General features: G+C 41.3%; 1 protein-coding gene across 4 annotated transcripts in view; it reads left to right on the top strand.

Annotated features, from left to right (window-relative positions):
* Positions 1 to 16550, top strand: part of ADAM11 (ADAM metallopeptidase domain 11) — a 141468-nt gene that overhangs the window by 101456 nt on the left and 23462 nt on the right. For all 4 annotated transcript variants that reach the window (XM_060781225.2, XM_060781226.2, XM_060781224.2 and 1 more), the window contains exons 18-23: positions 807 to 887; positions 3098 to 3148; positions 8184 to 8247; positions 11878 to 11977; positions 13477 to 13596; positions 15621 to 15789. In XM_060781225.2, coding sequence (XP_060637208.2) covers positions 807 to 887; positions 3098 to 3148; positions 8184 to 8247; positions 11878 to 11977; positions 13477 to 13596; positions 15621 to 15789 — 585 coding nt within the window. The remainder of the gene's footprint in view (positions 1 to 806; positions 888 to 3097; positions 3149 to 8183; positions 8248 to 11877; positions 11978 to 13476; positions 13597 to 15620; positions 15790 to 16550) is intronic.

A 16550-nucleotide genomic window follows, 5' to 3' on the forward strand; every position in this document is an offset into this window, starting at 1 on the left:
GAAAACTCTGTCCAATTCTGGGCACTACAATTCAAGAAGAATATTGACAAACTAGAAGGTGTCCAGAGAAGGACAACTAAAATGATCAAAGGTCTGGAGACCCTGCCCTATAAGAAGTGACTTAGAGATGTTTAGCTGAGGATGTTTAGCTTGCAGAAGAGAAGGTTGAGAGGAAACATGATTGTCATGTTTACATATCTGAGAGGATGACATAAGGAAGAGGCTTGTTTCTGCTGCCCTGGAGACTAGGGCCCCTTTCACACAGCTGCATAAAATCCACATTGAACTGGATTATATGGCAGTGTAGACTCAAATAATCCAGTTCAAAGAAGATATGGCTGTGTAGAAGGACCCTAAAAGACAGAACAATGTGTTCAAATCACAGGAAGGGAGATTCCACCTGAACATTAGGGAGAACTTCCTGACCTTAAGAGCTCTTCAACAGTGGAACTCTCTGCCTCTGAGGCTTTTAAACAGAGGCTGGGTGGCCATTTGTCAGGGGTGCTTTGATTGTCCTTTTCCTGCATGGCAGGGTGTTGGACTAGATGGCCCATGTGGTCTCTTCCAATTCTATGATTCTTCTCATTTACTTAATGAAAAGATGTGAGCAAGCAAGGAACATCGGCAGCAGCCCAAGCATAGGCTGATGTTTCTACACCACAGCTTGGGGCATAAAAGATGGGATGGGCTGTGAAACCAGTATAAGATGTGGGAGGAGCAGAAGAGATTTCATTCTGATTGAGTCCTTTGCCCACTGGTCCATATTAAAGAATTCAATCACTTCTCTCCCATCTTCCTTCTCATAGTATGAGCCACGAGGTGTCACCTGTCGAGAAGCTGTGAATGAGTGCGACATCCTGGAAACATGCACAGGGGACTCTAGTCAGGTGAGAACTGGATGAGGCCATGATCTGGTTATGATGAGATTCACCCTAGATTCCCATTCTAGTCACCAGCCATGTTCAGGTGGCAGGTCTTCTGCTCCAAGGAAGGTGGGATGAACCTACATTTCCTGGAATGAGGAGTTAAGTTATTTTTGTCCCCTTTACTTTCTTCTACATTCAGGACACAGCTTGGGAGATGTAAAATATCAATGTTTTCTCATCCCATTTGTGAAGAAATTTGCCACTGTCTGTAGGATCTGTTAAGGGCTTTCCTTATGGCTACTTCTTTCAATGGAGGCTAATAATTTTCCAAGCTGTGTCCTAATCATATCCCAAGCTGTGTCCAAGCAAATATCTTTTTATTCACAAAGGATTGAGCCACTTTGAGTCTCCTTGTAGAGAGAAAAAAACAGGGTATAAATAAATAAGCATAATAATTCTGTCAATTGAACAGATATTGAAATACAGTATGACCCCAAATCTGCAGAACCAACTGTCCTTGGTTTCATTTGCTTTCATTTGACAAAATATGTCCTCTCCAGGTATTTCCTAGGTCCACCAATGCAATTTTGTGACATATTTTCTCTTAAAGTTGATCAGTGATGCATAGAGAGATATTCTCTAAATATTCTTCTAGTGTGACACTATGGTTTGCTTCTACAAGATGTTATTAGTTCAATAGATTTTGCTATGACACTATGTAACACAATGTTTGTTCCTGGGTCATTAATGTATTTCCCAATTGGTTCTATCATAAAAACATGGACAAAATTTACTAAATTGCAAAAATGCTGTTTTTACAAGACATCCTGCAGCAGATTTTGCTATAGTTTTTCAATGAATACGTCACAGAGTCTCAACCAATACAACATAGTTTGTGGCAGCCACAAAAACAAAGTTTCTGGAGTATAACAACTACTTTCAAAGTAAGTACCACATAACTGAACAGGAAATAACACTTTCAAACCAGGAACAGACATTTTTAAAAATTGTATTAAATAGTGTTATCCATGATTTTCACAGATAATATATCCCTTGTGGATATGGGAGTCATGCTGTTGAGGCATTTTAATATATCACTAGCTGTACCCACCATGCATTGCTGTGGCCAACCTTCCCTTTCTTTCTCTTCTTCCTTCCCTCTCTTTCTTTCTTTCTTTCTTTCTTTCTTTCTTTCTTTCTTTCTCTCCTTCCTTCCTTCCTTCCCTTCCTTCCTCCCTCCCTCCTTCCTTCCCCCTTTCTTTCTTTCTTTCTTTCTTTCTTTCTTTCTTTCTCAACTTCCTTCCTTCCCGCCCTCCCTCCCTCCCTCCTTCCTTCCCCTTTCTTTCTTTCTTTCTTTCTTTCTTTCTTTCTTTCTTTCTTTCTCTCCTTCCTTCCTTCCTTCCTTCCTTCCTTCCTTCCTTCCTTCCTTCCTTCTCTCTCTCTCTCTCTCTCCTTCCTTCTCTTCTTCTTTCCTTCCTTCCCCCCATCTTTTCTTTCCCTTCCTCTTTCTCTGCTTCCTTCATTCTCTACCTGTTTTTGGACTGCAACTCCCAGCAGTCCTCTTGATAGATCTATCACTCTACCTACCTATCTCTAATCTATCTATCTGGAGGATTGCTGGGAGTTGCAGTCCAGGAATAGGAAATTGGAAATATGCAGGGATTGGGATGCTCTCAAAGAAATCCAAGGAGAAGAAAGCTTGCAGCTTGGAAGCAGTGCATTTGGATCATCTTCCTCTCCTAAAGGGGCTGGTCTATAGGATGTTGGGAGTTGTAGTCCGGAAGAGAGTGTTGATATGCTATTGTGTATTTTGTTTGCCAGTGGGAGTCGTTTTTGTGCATGCGCTATAGCATCTTTTTGCTTGTTTTGCTTTTTAAGTCCCTTCCACTGTGTTTTTAGTGTTTTTATGAGTGATTATCACTCATTGACCTTATAGATGTGTTGTGTCCAAATTTGGTGTCAATTCGTCCAGTGGTTTTTGAGTTATGTTAATCCCACATACAAACATTACATTTTTCTTTATATAGAAGAGATAATTTGCAAAATCCCATATATAAAAACACATTCTGCCTATTCCTAGCTTGGAACCCACCTATCCCTTCGGTTTCCTACCTCTGCACCCCAGGTTTACAGAGAGTTGCCTTTTATTTATCTTGTGTTTTCTTCTAGGGAAACGTAGCTATCCCATTCTTGCCTGATCTTGTCTCTTTTTCTTTTCTTCCCCTCTCTAGTGCCCTTCCAATTTGCACAAGCAGGATGGCTACTTTTGTGATAATGAGCAGGTAAGACTAGTGTCTTTAGCTTTCATAGTCAAATTTTAACTACGACATTTGGCCCGGCCATAGGTTTTCTAAATCTCTATGTGTTTTGTCTATATGTGAGTTATATTAATTGTATTGTTATTTGCTTATTGCTTGCTGTTTTTATTGATGTGTTGTTGGGCTTGGCCTTATGTAAGCCGCTCCGAGTCCCTTGGGGAGATGCTGGCAGGGTATAAATAAAATTGTTGTTGTTGTTGTTGTTGTTGTTGTTGTTATTAAGGTGCCTAGTGTTGCAGACATGACTGTGTTCATACTGTTAGAGTCCTCCTGCTGGGATGTATGCAAATCTATATAATCTGAAGCGTCATCTACACTGTCATATAATCCAGTTTCTGAATCCAGATTATCTGCTTTGAACTAGATTATATGACAGCGTAGACTCATATAATCCAGTTGAAAGCAGATAATCTGGGATCAGATACTGGAGTATATGGCAGTGTAGAAGGGGCCTTAGACACAATTCTATTGGCTGCTTCATAAGTAATAACTCATAGTTTTCAAGTTGGCATTTTCTGTGTGACATAGGTCCCTTCTACACTGCCATATAAAATCCATATTATCTGCTTTCAACTGAATTATATGGCAATGTAGACTTGTATACTCCAGATCAAAACTGATAATGTAAGTTTTGGTTTGTTGTTGTTGGTTTTTTTTTTGTCGTGTCAGGAGCGACTTGAAAAACTGAAAGTCGCCCCTGGTGTGAGAGAATTGGCCTTCTGCAAGGACGTTGCCCAGGAGACGCCCGGATGTTTTGATGTCTTACCATCCTTGTGGGAGGCTTGTCTCATGTCCCCGCATGAGGAGCTGGAGCTGACAGAGGGAGCTCATCGACACTCTTCCCGGATCTGGCACAGGGGTTTAACCCACTCCATAATGTAGATTATTTGATTTGATATAATCTGGATTACATGGCAGTGCAGAAGGGGCCTTAGGGTTCCTCCAGACAGGCCCTATATCCCAGGATCTGATTCCAGGTTTTTCAGTTTATCCGAGATTATCTGGCGATGGGAACTCATATAATCCAGGTTAAAGCAGAAAACCTGAGATATATGGTCTGTCTGGAAGAGCCCTTAGACTACAAAATCCAAAATCTGAACAATCGTTTGAGATAATGGTAATTGTTGTGCAGTACATGTGGAAATATAAACAGTGCTCCATACAGTCATGCTGGCCACATGACCTTGGAGGTGTCTATGGACAATGCTGGCTCTTCGGCTTAGAAATGGAAGATGAGCACCACACCCCAGAGTCAGACATGACTGGACTTAATGTCAGGGGACAACCTTTAGACCTTTACCTTTTTACATCTGGAAATTGACAGGTTCAAAAGGCTATCCCGAAGCATGGAATCTAACAAGCAAATAGGCCTGCATCTTATTTTTCTTCTTTCACTGCCATATACACTGTTTACAGTGCTATAATTCCACTTAAAATGCTTTGGCTTCATTTTAAAATGTACATTTAGAGAGGGATACATAGTATTCTTAGTTAGGCACCATTAGTGCCTCATTAAGGTCCCTTCTACCCTGTCCTATATCCCAGAATCTGATAGCAGATCTGATTTAAACTGGGTTATATGAGTCTCTACTGCCAGATAATCTGGGATAAGAAAATAATCTGGGATCAGATCTTGGAATATTTATTATTTATTTATTTATTTGTCGTGTCAGAGCAACCGGTCCATTATATTACATTTCTAACAGAACAAAGCAAACAAACAGAAAAATACAAAACTTGTGAGTTTGGTAGTTGGTTAAATGTCCTTTGACCAGTATCTGGCCACTTGGAGTGCCTCCGGTGTTGCTGCAAGAAGGTCCCCCATCGTGCATATGGCTGGGCTCATGTTGCATTGCAGCAGGTGGTCAGTGGTTTGCTCTTCTCCACACTCATACGTTGAGGATTCCACTCTGTAGCCCCATTTCCGAAGGTTGGCTCTGCATCTCGTGGTGCCAGAGCGCAGTCTGTTCAGCACCTTCCAAGTCGCCCAGTCTTCTGTGTGCCCAGGAGGGAGTTTCTCATTTGGTATCAGCCATTGGTTGAGGTGCTGGGTTTGAGCCTGCCACTTTTGGACTCTCGTTTGCTGAGGTGTTCCAGCGAGTGTCTCTGTAGATCTTCGAATCGGTGCAGGTACCAGGCATTATCTTTTTAAAAAGTTAATTAAGAGGAACAACTTTATTCTTTAGGAAACAGTTGGAAATATTTTTTAAACGATCTTAGAATATGTTAATAAACTCATATGCACCCGGAGTGCTCAGGAAAGAAGAGCTATTTTTAAATATAACCACAAACTTCTTAGAAAATAAGTGAGGTCAAGCAGAAGGAAGAGGAAAATGCATGTATGTATGGAAGTCTTGTGTGATGAGTCAGGATGCAATCCAAAGCAAAGCACAGCTAACTATATTTTAAACGAACTTTCCAACTTTTCTCTCTCTTTATCCCGCTTTTCAATGCTCAACTCTGATATACTTTTGAAAGGTCCTAGTTTGGAGCGATTTCTCCCTCCCTCTTTTCAATAAGAAACGAGAGGAGCCAGCATATCATGTAAACCTTTCACGATATGAAGGGAAGGCTGCCCAGCTTGAGGCCTTGAAGCAGAGGGCGTAGTGAATGAATGGCTGATATTTAAAAATGTGTTTAATGTTATCTCCGTCCCATATGGCAACGCGTTGTGTTACATTTCAAAAGGAACTACATTGGAAGAAATCATGCTTCTTTAGACCACTTTAGAGGAACCCATAATATATCATTTTTAACATTTTTAACATGTTACTCCTCCTTAGTAGTTCTACTTAGGCCCCTTCTACACTTCCATATAATCCAGATTATCAAAGCATCCACGCTATCTGCTTTGAACTAGATTATATGAAGCCCCCTCTACACTGCTATTTAAAATCCACAGTATCTATTTTGACCTGCATTTATATGACGGAGAAACTGAGGACCCATCTACACTGCCATAAAAAATCCAGATTGTGTGCTTTGAAATGGATTTTATGGTAGTGTAGATTCAAATAATCAAGCTCAAAGAAGATAATCTGGATTTTTTTGTTAAATATTTTTATTGACATTTTATTTAAAGAAAAAAAATTGAAAAAGAAATTTCCTTTACATTGAAAGTGAGAGGACATTTTCATAGACAGAAAGTGAAAAGAGAGGAAAAAAAGGGAAAAAATAAAATAAAAAATAAAAATATAGTAAAAAATATTTGTAGACTTCCTCCTTGCTTTTGGTGATTAACTAATTATTATTATTAATAATAACAGTACTTTTTTTTCATGTCAGGAGATTCCATCTGAACATGAGGAAGAACTTCCTGACTGTGAGAGCCATTCAGCAGTGGAACTCTCTGCCCCGGAGTGTGGTGGAGGCTCCTTCTTTGGAAGCTTTTAAACAGAGGCTGGATGGCCATCTGTCAGGGGTGATTTGAATGCAATATTCCTGCTTCTTGGCAGGGGGTTGGACTAGATGGCCCATGAGGTCTCTTCCAACTCTTTGATTGTATGACTTGAGAAACTGCAAGTCGCTTCTGATGTGAGATAATTGGCCATCTGCAAGAACGTTGGCCAGGGGATGCCTAGATGTTTTGATGTTTTACCATCCTTGTGGAAGGCTTCGCTCATGCCTCCACATGAGGAGCTGGAGCTGACAGAGGGAGCTCATCCACACTCTCCCCGGATCCGAACCTCCGCCCTGTTGGTCTTTAGTCCTGCCGGCACAAGGGTTTAATCCATTGTGCCACTGAGGGCTCAATGTCACCAGAAGCAACTTGCAGTTTCTCAAGTTGCTCCTGACATGAAAAAAATAAAAATATCTGGATTACTTCTTTGAGAATCTGGATTATATGGCAGTGTAGATCCAACCTGAATCTGTACTCCCAACCCTCCTTTACACTGCCATATAATCCAGATAGAATCATAGAATCCTAGAGTTGGAAGAGACCTCGTGGGCCATCCAGTCCAACCCTCTGCAAAGAAGCAGGAAAATTACATTCAGAGCACCCCCAACAGATGGCCATCCAGCCTCTATTTAAAAGCTTCCAAAGAAGGAGCCTCTACCACACTCCAGGGCAGAGAGTTCCACTGCTGAACAGCTCTTACAGTCAGGAAGTTCTTCCTCATGTTCAGATGGAATCTCCTTTCTTGTAGTTTGCAGCCATTGTTCCATGTCCTAGTCTCCAGGGCAGCAGAAAACAAGCTTTTTCCCTCCTCCCTATGACTTCCTCTCACATATTCATACATGGCTATCATGTCTCCTTTCAGCCTTCTCTTCTTCAGGCTAAACACGCCCAGCTCTTTAAGCTGCTCCTCATAGGGCTTGTTCTCCAGATCTTTGATCATTTTAGTTACCCTTCTCTGGACATATTCCAGCTTGTCAATATCTCTCTTCAACAGTGGTGCCCAGGATTGGATGCAATATTCCAGGTGTATCAAAGCAGATCATCCACATTATCTGCTTTGAACTGGATTATATGAGTCTACACTCATATAATCCATGTATAAGTCTACACTGTATAAGTCTATACTGCAACTTCCACTAACTTGTCTTTTCTACCTTAATAATAACTGATGTTGCTCGACCACATCATCTTTGACATCTGGGGTCCCTTCTACAATGCCATATAAAATGCAGATTATCTGCTTTGAACTGGGTTATATGGCAGTGTAGGCTCACATAATCCAGTTCAAAGCAAACAATGTAGATTATTAGCTTTGATAATCTGGATTATATGGCATTCTAGAAAGGGTCTGGGAGAAGTGTGGTTTTAGAGCCATGGTTCAAATCTCTATTTGGCCATGAAACCCACTGGGTGACCTTGGGCAAGTCACTCTCTCTCAGCCTCAGAGGAAGAAAATGGTAAACCTCTTATGAGTAAATCCAGCCAAGAAAACCCTATGTTCAGTTGGCCATCGGTCGGAAATATCTTGAAGGCATGCCATGACGACAATAAGTGATTTTGCATGAGTCCCTTACAGATCTCTTCTTTTCTTCTCCTTAGGGCCGGTGTTATGGAGGTCGTTGCAAAACCAGGGACCGCCAATGCAACGCATTGTGGGGACGGGGTAAGAAGTGCTCTTGGTGATACACCTTGAGAAGAACCGGGCAGGGTTAACTGCTGCAGAAGGAAGAAAAGGATGGAGGAATGGGCTAATTGAGCTGCACTCGAAGGCTCTAAGCCTGAGAGCCTTAGCCAGAAGTGTGCTTGAGTCAGTGAGGGCAACATAAGGTGATACTGGGAAAATGCCAAGGGCTGAAAGTTTGATGAGAGCTCAGTAGCAAATCTAGTGATCATCTGATTGCAGCTCCCTAATCAGTCACCTAACTCATATTCCAAAAAGATGGGTCAGTGGAGGACATCCCTATGTCACAATAAATAAATAAGCAAACAAATCAGTGAGATTTTTATCTCAAGCCTGTGAAAGCACGAGCACCACCTCCCGACCAAGAGCAAAAATGCACCTTATTTGTAGAATCATGAAGTTGTAAGACAGTGTTTCTCAACCTGGAGGTCACAAGGGGGGTGTCAGAGGGGTCACCAAAGACCATCAGAAAGCACAGTATTTTCTTTTGGTCAAATGTGAGAAATTTGGCCCAATTCTATTATTGGTGCGGTTCAGAATGCTCTTTGATTGTAGGTGAACTATAAATCCCAGCAACTACAACTCCCAAGTGTTAAGGTCTATTTTCCCCAAACCCCATCAGTGTTCACATTTGGGCATATTGAGAATTCGTGCCAAGTTTAATCCAGATCCATCACTGTTTGGGTCCACAATGCTCTCTGGATATAGGTGAGCTACAACTCCCAAATTCAAGGTCAATGTCCACCAGACACTTCCAGTGTTTTCTGTTGGTCATTAGAGTTCTATGTGCCAAGTTTAGTTCAATTTCATTGTCAATTGAGTTCAGAATGCTCTTTGCTTGTAGGTGAACTATAAATCCCAGCAACTACAACTCCCAAATCACAAAATCAACACCCCTCCCCAACTCCACCAGTATTCAAATTTGGGCATAACGGGTATTTTGTACCAAATTTGGTCCAGTGAATGAAAACACATTCCGCATATCCGATATTTACACGATGATTCATAACAGTAGCAAAATTACAGTTATGAAGTAGCAACGCAAATAATGTTATGGTTGAGGGTCACCACAACATGAGGAAATGTATTAAGGGGTCACGGCATTAAGAAGGTTGAGAAACACTGCCATAAGGGCCATCAGGTATACTCCCCCACTTCCCCCGCCATGCATGAAAAGCACAATCAAAGCATGACATCCTTTCAAATATTTAAACATGTCCAACATGTTTCCTCTCAGCCTTCTTTTCTCCAAGCTAAACATGCCCATTTCCCTAAAATATTCTGCATAGGACTCCATTTCCAAACTTTGGATTATTTTGGTCATTTTTTTCTGGGCATGTCCTGCAAAGGATGGAGGTACTATAGTTCTTTACCAATGTTATTCTTAAAGAAAACAATAGCTAATTTTAGCACTTCTTGCTGAAAGATGTTAAGATCTTCTGGGGAGGCCCTGCTCTCGCTCCTGCCGTCTTCGCGGATGCGTCTGGTGGGGACGAGAGACAGGGCCTTCTCAGCGGTGGTCCCTCAACTGTGGAGCACCCTGCCTAGAGATATAAGATTGGCTCCCTCCCTCCTGACTTTTCAAAAAAAGGTGAAAACCTGGCTTTTTGAGGAGGCCTTAGAATCATAGAATCATAGAGTTGGAAGAGACCTCATGGGTCATCCAGTCCAAACTCCTGCCAAGAAGCAGGAATATTGCATTCAAAGCACCCCCGACAGATGGCCATCCAGCCTCTGTTTAAAAGCTTCCAAAGAAGGAGCCTCCACCACACTCTGGGACAGAGATTTCCACTGCTGAACGGCTCTCACAGTCAGGAAGTTCTTCCTCATGTTCAGATAGAATCTCCTTTCTTGTAGTTTGAAGCCATTGTTCCGCGTCCTAGTCTCCAGGGAAGCAGAAAACAAGCTTGCTCCCTCCTCCCTGTGATTTCCTCTCACATATTTATGCATGGCTATCATGTCTCCTCTCAGCCTTCTCTTCTTCAGGCTAAACATGCCCAGCTCTTTAAGCCGCTCCTCATAGGGCTTGTTCTCCAGACCCTTGATCATTTTAGTCGCCCTCCTCTGGATATATTCTGGCTTCTCAATATCTCCCTTCAATTGTGGTGCCCAAAATTGGGCACAGTATTCCAGGTGTGGTCTAACCAAGGCAGAATAGAGGGGTAGCATTACTTCCCAAATATGGCATAGCTAAACAGAATTATGGAACTACTTGATAACGGAATAACGATTTGACATGGAGACGCTCACGATAATGTTCTAGGGCTTTGTACGGTTTTTATATTTTTTAAATCAGATGCTATTGTTTTTAACCAAATTTCTTGATTGTTTTTACTTGTTATAATTGTTGAGGCATCGAATTGTTGCTAATTTGTGAATCACTCCAAGTCGTCTCTGGGCTGAGAGGGGCAGTATATAAATATAGTAAAATCAATCAATCAATCAATCTTTGAGAACCACCATGTCAAGTGCACATTTTGCATAGAAGTGAATTCTTGTCACTCCAGGATACTTCTTAAAAAAAAATAATAAAAAAAATTATTATACCTTTGATTAAAGAAGATAGAACATCAGAAGTGTGAGAACAATTTCCAAATAGGGTTGTTGTAGGTTTTTTCGGGCTATATGGCTATGGTCTAGAGGCATTCTCTCCTGACGTTTCGCCTGCATCTACAGCAAGCATCCTCAGAGGTAGTGAGGTCTGTTGGAACTAGGAAAAGGGTTTATATATCTGTGGAATGATGGCCTGACAGTGCCTATATGCTAATCAAGGTGGTCAGTTGAAAACATTCACACCTAGTTCCAGCAGACAAGAGTTCTTTGTCCCACCCTGGTCATTCCACAGATATATAAACCCTTTGTCCTAGTTCCAACAGACCTCACTATCTCCGAGGATGCTTGCCATAGATGCAGGCGAAACGTCAGGAGAGAATGCCTCTAAACCATGACCATATAGCCCGAAAAAACCTACAACAACCCAGTGATTCCGGCCATGAAAGCCTTCGGCAATAAAATTTCAAAATAGCAAAGTTGGAGAAAAAGAGAGAGAAGAACTAGAAAAAAGAAAAAAAGAAGAAAAATATGTTTGACTTTCTTCTATTCTTCAGTGGTTGTGATATAAAAGTGAATGTTCCCGACTGAGAGGGAATAAAGAAATCTATACTTCCTTGTGGTTTCTTAATCTTCTTGTGAATATTATTTGATCATATTATTAGGTCTATCTTTCGATGCTTAAAATAGTTATTGAACTCCAGGATACTTCTTGTCATGCTTTCCAAACACTTATTTGATCATTTTTGAATATTGTCAAATATTCGTTATGAAGATCTTCTTGAAAACAATGTTTGGTCCAGTAAGAAGCCAACCCAATAGTCTACCAATTCCACAATCTATAATGTGGTGAAATGCAACCTCCATAATACTTTATATGGCTTGGATATTTGCCTTCATGCTTCCCAAAGGTTATGAGCATTGCATTAGCTCAACACACCAAGGAGGCAATGGCGTGTTGGAAAACGTAATGAGCTGCTGTGTTGGGAAATGTAATATTAGTTGGGCCCTCTGGACTGTCTTTAATGCCTTCTCTGTCTAACTGTCTTTATGGGACCTAAGCCTCTGCTGAAAGGTTTTGCTATGAGAAGCTGAATGTAGAAGGCACTGAGCGAGGGAATTGTGGCCGTGAAGCAAACCGCTGGGTGTCCTGTGTCAAGCAGTGAGTAACCAAAACATTATGTGTTATACTGTTTCAAATTTTTCAAAAGTTAAATCTGTAATTAAAACTTTTAACTGAAATCTAGTCCAAAAGAAACCATGAGATTTACACAAAATTGACTACATCCAGTATCTAGTCCAAAGTAAACAAACAATGAGGTTTACATAAGATGGAGTGATCATTTAATAATTGATTAAATAGTCCACTTTAGCTAAGATCAGCAGTTGGTTTTTATGTACCGGTATTGCTTTTCTTAATTATTATATTTATTTGAATCTAATGCTCACCTTTTTTGGCTAAATACCTAGCCAAAATTAGGATGTTCATTAGGTACATGTGAGCGAACCTTACCTTAGTGCTGAGCCAAAGCAAAAGTGGAAGCTGCTTCAACATAGAATCATAGAATCATAGAGTTGGAAGAGTCCTCATGGGCCATCTAGTCCAACCCCCTGCCAAGAAGCAGGAAAATCGCATTCAAAGCACCCCTGACAGATGGCCACCCAGCCTCTGTTTAAAAGCTTCCAAAGAAGGAGCCTCTACCAACTCCGGGGCAGAGAGTTCCACTGCTGAACAGCTCTCACAGTCAGGAAGTTCTTCCTAATGTTCAGTTGGAATCTCCTTTCTTGTAGTTTGAAGCCATTGTTTCGCGTCCTAGTCTCCAGGGAAGCAGAAAACAAGTCCGCTCCCTCCTCCCTGTGACTTCCTCACAAATTTATACATGGCTATCATGTCTCAGCCTTCTCTTCTTCAGGCTAAACATGCCCAGCTCTTTAAGCCGCTCCTCATAGGACACCAGCACCTTTGAGGGATGTCACCTCAAATTTAATGGCCAGGGCTCAATGGTATGCACTCCTGGGATTTATAGTTTGGTAAACCCTCAGCATTCTTTGGCAGAGAAGACTCAAGATCTTTTAAAACTACATAATTTCATATCATTGAGCCAAGGCACTTAAAGTGGATTTATTCTATAGCATAAATGCACCCCAAGGTTTTCTTTTCCGTTGCTGAAAGCTTTGATGTTCCAACACTTTTGTTTTTAAGGAATGAGCTCTAAGCATCCAGCAACTATAATGCACACCTTTTTTTGGCCAAATTACACTTTTTGCTGCTTTGCATTGCATTCAGCAGAAAATCCTTTTTTTTGGTTTCAGGGTTTTGAAAATTGAGGTGTTTTATGACACATTAGACTGGAGTAAATACAGGTGTTTTACATTGTATTAGGAGAATATTTAAGTGTAAACAATTTTGAAATGTTTACTATTGCTAATTGGTGACAGGGCATGGACTTTGCTCAGTTTGCACAATTTCCTGTTGTGTAAATAAGGAGATATCATTATATATATAACATAATAAATGAATTGATGTCATCTTTTTCCCCAATTCACTGTATTCCTATGATGCACCGAGGCAAGTGACCACAGTGCTATAAGTAGGTAACTGGGAGAAATCCACTCTTTTGTTATTCTGTGTTTTTGTGTGTGTTTCCTATATCAATTCAGGGATGTGTTGTGTGGCTACCTCCTTTGCGCCAATGTGACGGGTCCTCCACGTATTGGTGAACTTCTCGGTGAAATCACCACAATGACTTTCTATCACCAGAAGCGTTACGTTGACTGCAGGTTAGTGAGACCATATTCACTTAAGAATAGTTCTATTCAAAATGATGATCCACAAACTGTTGTTCGTCAATCTTTGACAAATTTACAGGAAATAAATTAACAATGATAGCCAAGGGGCACAGATATGGTATTAGGTCCTGGCACATTGTGGGGTGGGATTGATTGTCACTCACATCAGATGGCTTGAGACACACTACTCTCCAAAAAAAAAAATGCACTACTGTAGATGACTCCTTTGAAACTGTTTTCCCCAGGTAAATGGATACAGGTGTTCCTTGAGCAAGAAGATGATGATGATGATGATGATAATAATAACAATAATAATTATTATTATAACACTTTATTTATATTCTGCCCTTCTCACCCCGAAGGGGACTCAGGGTGGATCACAGTACACATACACTGCAACAATGTCATTTTGTATAGACAATACACAGACAGACAGAACAGAAGGAGGTGTGTTTTTTCGACTCAGTGTCCAGCTGTTTTGGTGCGGTGGAAGATTGGGCTCGAATCCAGTCACAGGGGTGCTGTCGCTCCATCCTCTATGATGAAGAGCTATCAGGACTTCCTCCTTGCATTTGGTCACCCAGATCTTCTTTCTTTATGGTGTCGTAAAACACTTCCACCGCTTTTAGTGATTCCTAATTTCTCTAATTACAGCTAAATTTGTTTTTGAACTGCTTATGTAAACAGTGAGCTTAGCTGACAGCCGGCAGCTCACACCGGCCTGGGGCTTCGAACTTGCAACCTTTTGGTTGATAGATCTTATAGTTGCTGGTGATTTGCCACCTGTGATAAACCTTTAGAGAAAACAAAAGTGTTTAGGAAATAGTGAGCTAGGCTGACAGTCAGCAGCTCATGCTGGCCCAGGGCTTCGAACTTGCAACTTTTCGGTTGATAGATCTTAGAGTTGCTGGTGATTTACCAGCTGTGCTAAACCTTTAGAGAAAACAAAAGTACTATGCATGCCTTCTACTATCGATTGCAGAATGAACAATGGTCAATTTTAGAACAATGGCTTTATAATTAATCTTACCTCTAGTAGCAACTAGCATCGTTTCATGACCTTTATGGCCAATTATTAATTTACATATATTTCTCTTTGACATAAATGGTGATAGGGCATGGGCTTTGCTCAGTTTGCACCATTTCCTGTTGTCTTAATAAGGACATATCATGCAAAAAGCAACTTCTATCCATGCACTGACCACCCCAGGAAATGACCAATCCCAGAACAAAGAGCCCTTTGGGGTTGGGAACCTACACAATATTTTCTTGACTAGGCAGGTCTAGCAACAGTGAGGCTAAAAGTTTCAATTTTCGATGTAAGGATCATACTACTATGTCAATTTGATGAACAATGTCGGATTTTATGATCAGAGAATGTGTAGGTAATGGAGGAGGACCACCAGAATTGCCTCTGGATTTCTTCCGCAGTCAAGTTGCATTGTGGCCGCTTTAAATCATAATATTTGCTCTAGTTTTGGGGAAGATTATTATTTCCATTCTACTCTTAAATCTTGGGGTGAAGAAACGAATATGTTGGGGAATTATCTTCTTAAGGTGGTCCTTTGTCTCACCTTTCCTCTGAGGCCTGAAGTTGAGGTTTCCTTTCCTTCTGGAACTATTATTATTGTTGTTGTTGTTGTTGTTGTTGTTGTTGTTATTTCATACGCTTCTATCCCGCCCTTCTCCCCACAAGGGGGACTCAGGGCAGTTGCTTGTAGAATATATGTGTGAAGGGATTGTGAATCTGCTTGTTTATCCTTCGCCTGATGCTCTCCCATAATTAAGTTCAGAACATCTGTCTGCTGCAGCCCTCCAAACACAGAACCACCAGTTATGTGTGGATTGCAATTGTTTTGGAGAGCAAGATTAATGGCGTTATCAAATGCGTTGGCTGACATGCTCCAACCACGTCATTATCAACATGATTACTTTCTTAATTAATCTCTTTCATTTCTGAGAGCTATTCAATATACCAGCCTCCTAATGGAGCTTTTTTTTTTGTCTTTCCTTAGGGGTGGCCATGTGCAACTTGTGGATGGCTCGGATATAAGTTACGTGGAAGATGGGACACCCTGCGGGCCCAACATGCTGTGTCTGGACCACAAATGCCTTCCTCTGTCAGCCTTTAATTTCAGTACCTGCCCAGGCAGCTGGGGTGGCCAGATCTGCTTTGACCATGGGGTAAAACATACAAATAAAGCAGTGTTGTAGTTTGGCCTTGCCAATACAGGCAGCCCTTGAGTTACAAACATCCGACTTACAAATGACTCATAGTTTATTTATTTATCGTGTCAGGAGCAAACCAAACAGTTGTTTTGTATTTTTAACAAACAAGCAAGCAAGCAAACAAACAAAACACAAAGTTTGCAAGCTTGGTAGTTGATTAAATGTCCTTTGGCCACTTGGAGTGCCTCTGGTGTTGCTGTAAGAAGGTCCTCCATTGTGCATGAGGCAGGGCTCAGGTTGCATTGCAGCAGGTGGTCTGTAGTTTGCTCTTCTCCACACTCACATGTTGTGGATTCCACTTTGTAGCCCCATTTCTTAAGATTGGCTCTGCATCTCATGGTGCCAGAGCGCAGTCTGTTCAGCGCCTTCCAAGTCACCCGGTTTTCTTTGTGCCAAGGAGGGAGTCTCTCATTTGGTGTCAGCCATTGATTGAGGTTCTGGGTTTGAGCCTGCCACTTTTGGACTCTTGCTTGCTGAAGTGTTCCAGCTAGTGTCTCTGTAGATCTTAGAAAACTATTTCTTGATTTAAGTCATTGACGTGCTGGCTGATACCCAAACAGGGGATGAGCTGGAGATGTCACTGCCTTGATCCTTTCACTATTGGCTGCTACTTCCCGGCGGATGTCAGGTGGTACAATACTGGCTGAACAGTGTAATTTCTCCAGTGGTTTAGGGCACAGACACCCTGTGATAATGTGGCATGTCTCGTTAAGAGC

The sequence above is a fragment of the Anolis sagrei genome, chromosome 6, assembly GCF_037176765.1.
Source record: "Anolis sagrei isolate rAnoSag1 chromosome 6, rAnoSag1.mat, whole genome shotgun sequence".
Classification (NCBI taxonomy): Eukaryota; Metazoa; Chordata; class Lepidosauria; order Squamata; family Dactyloidae; genus Anolis; species Anolis sagrei.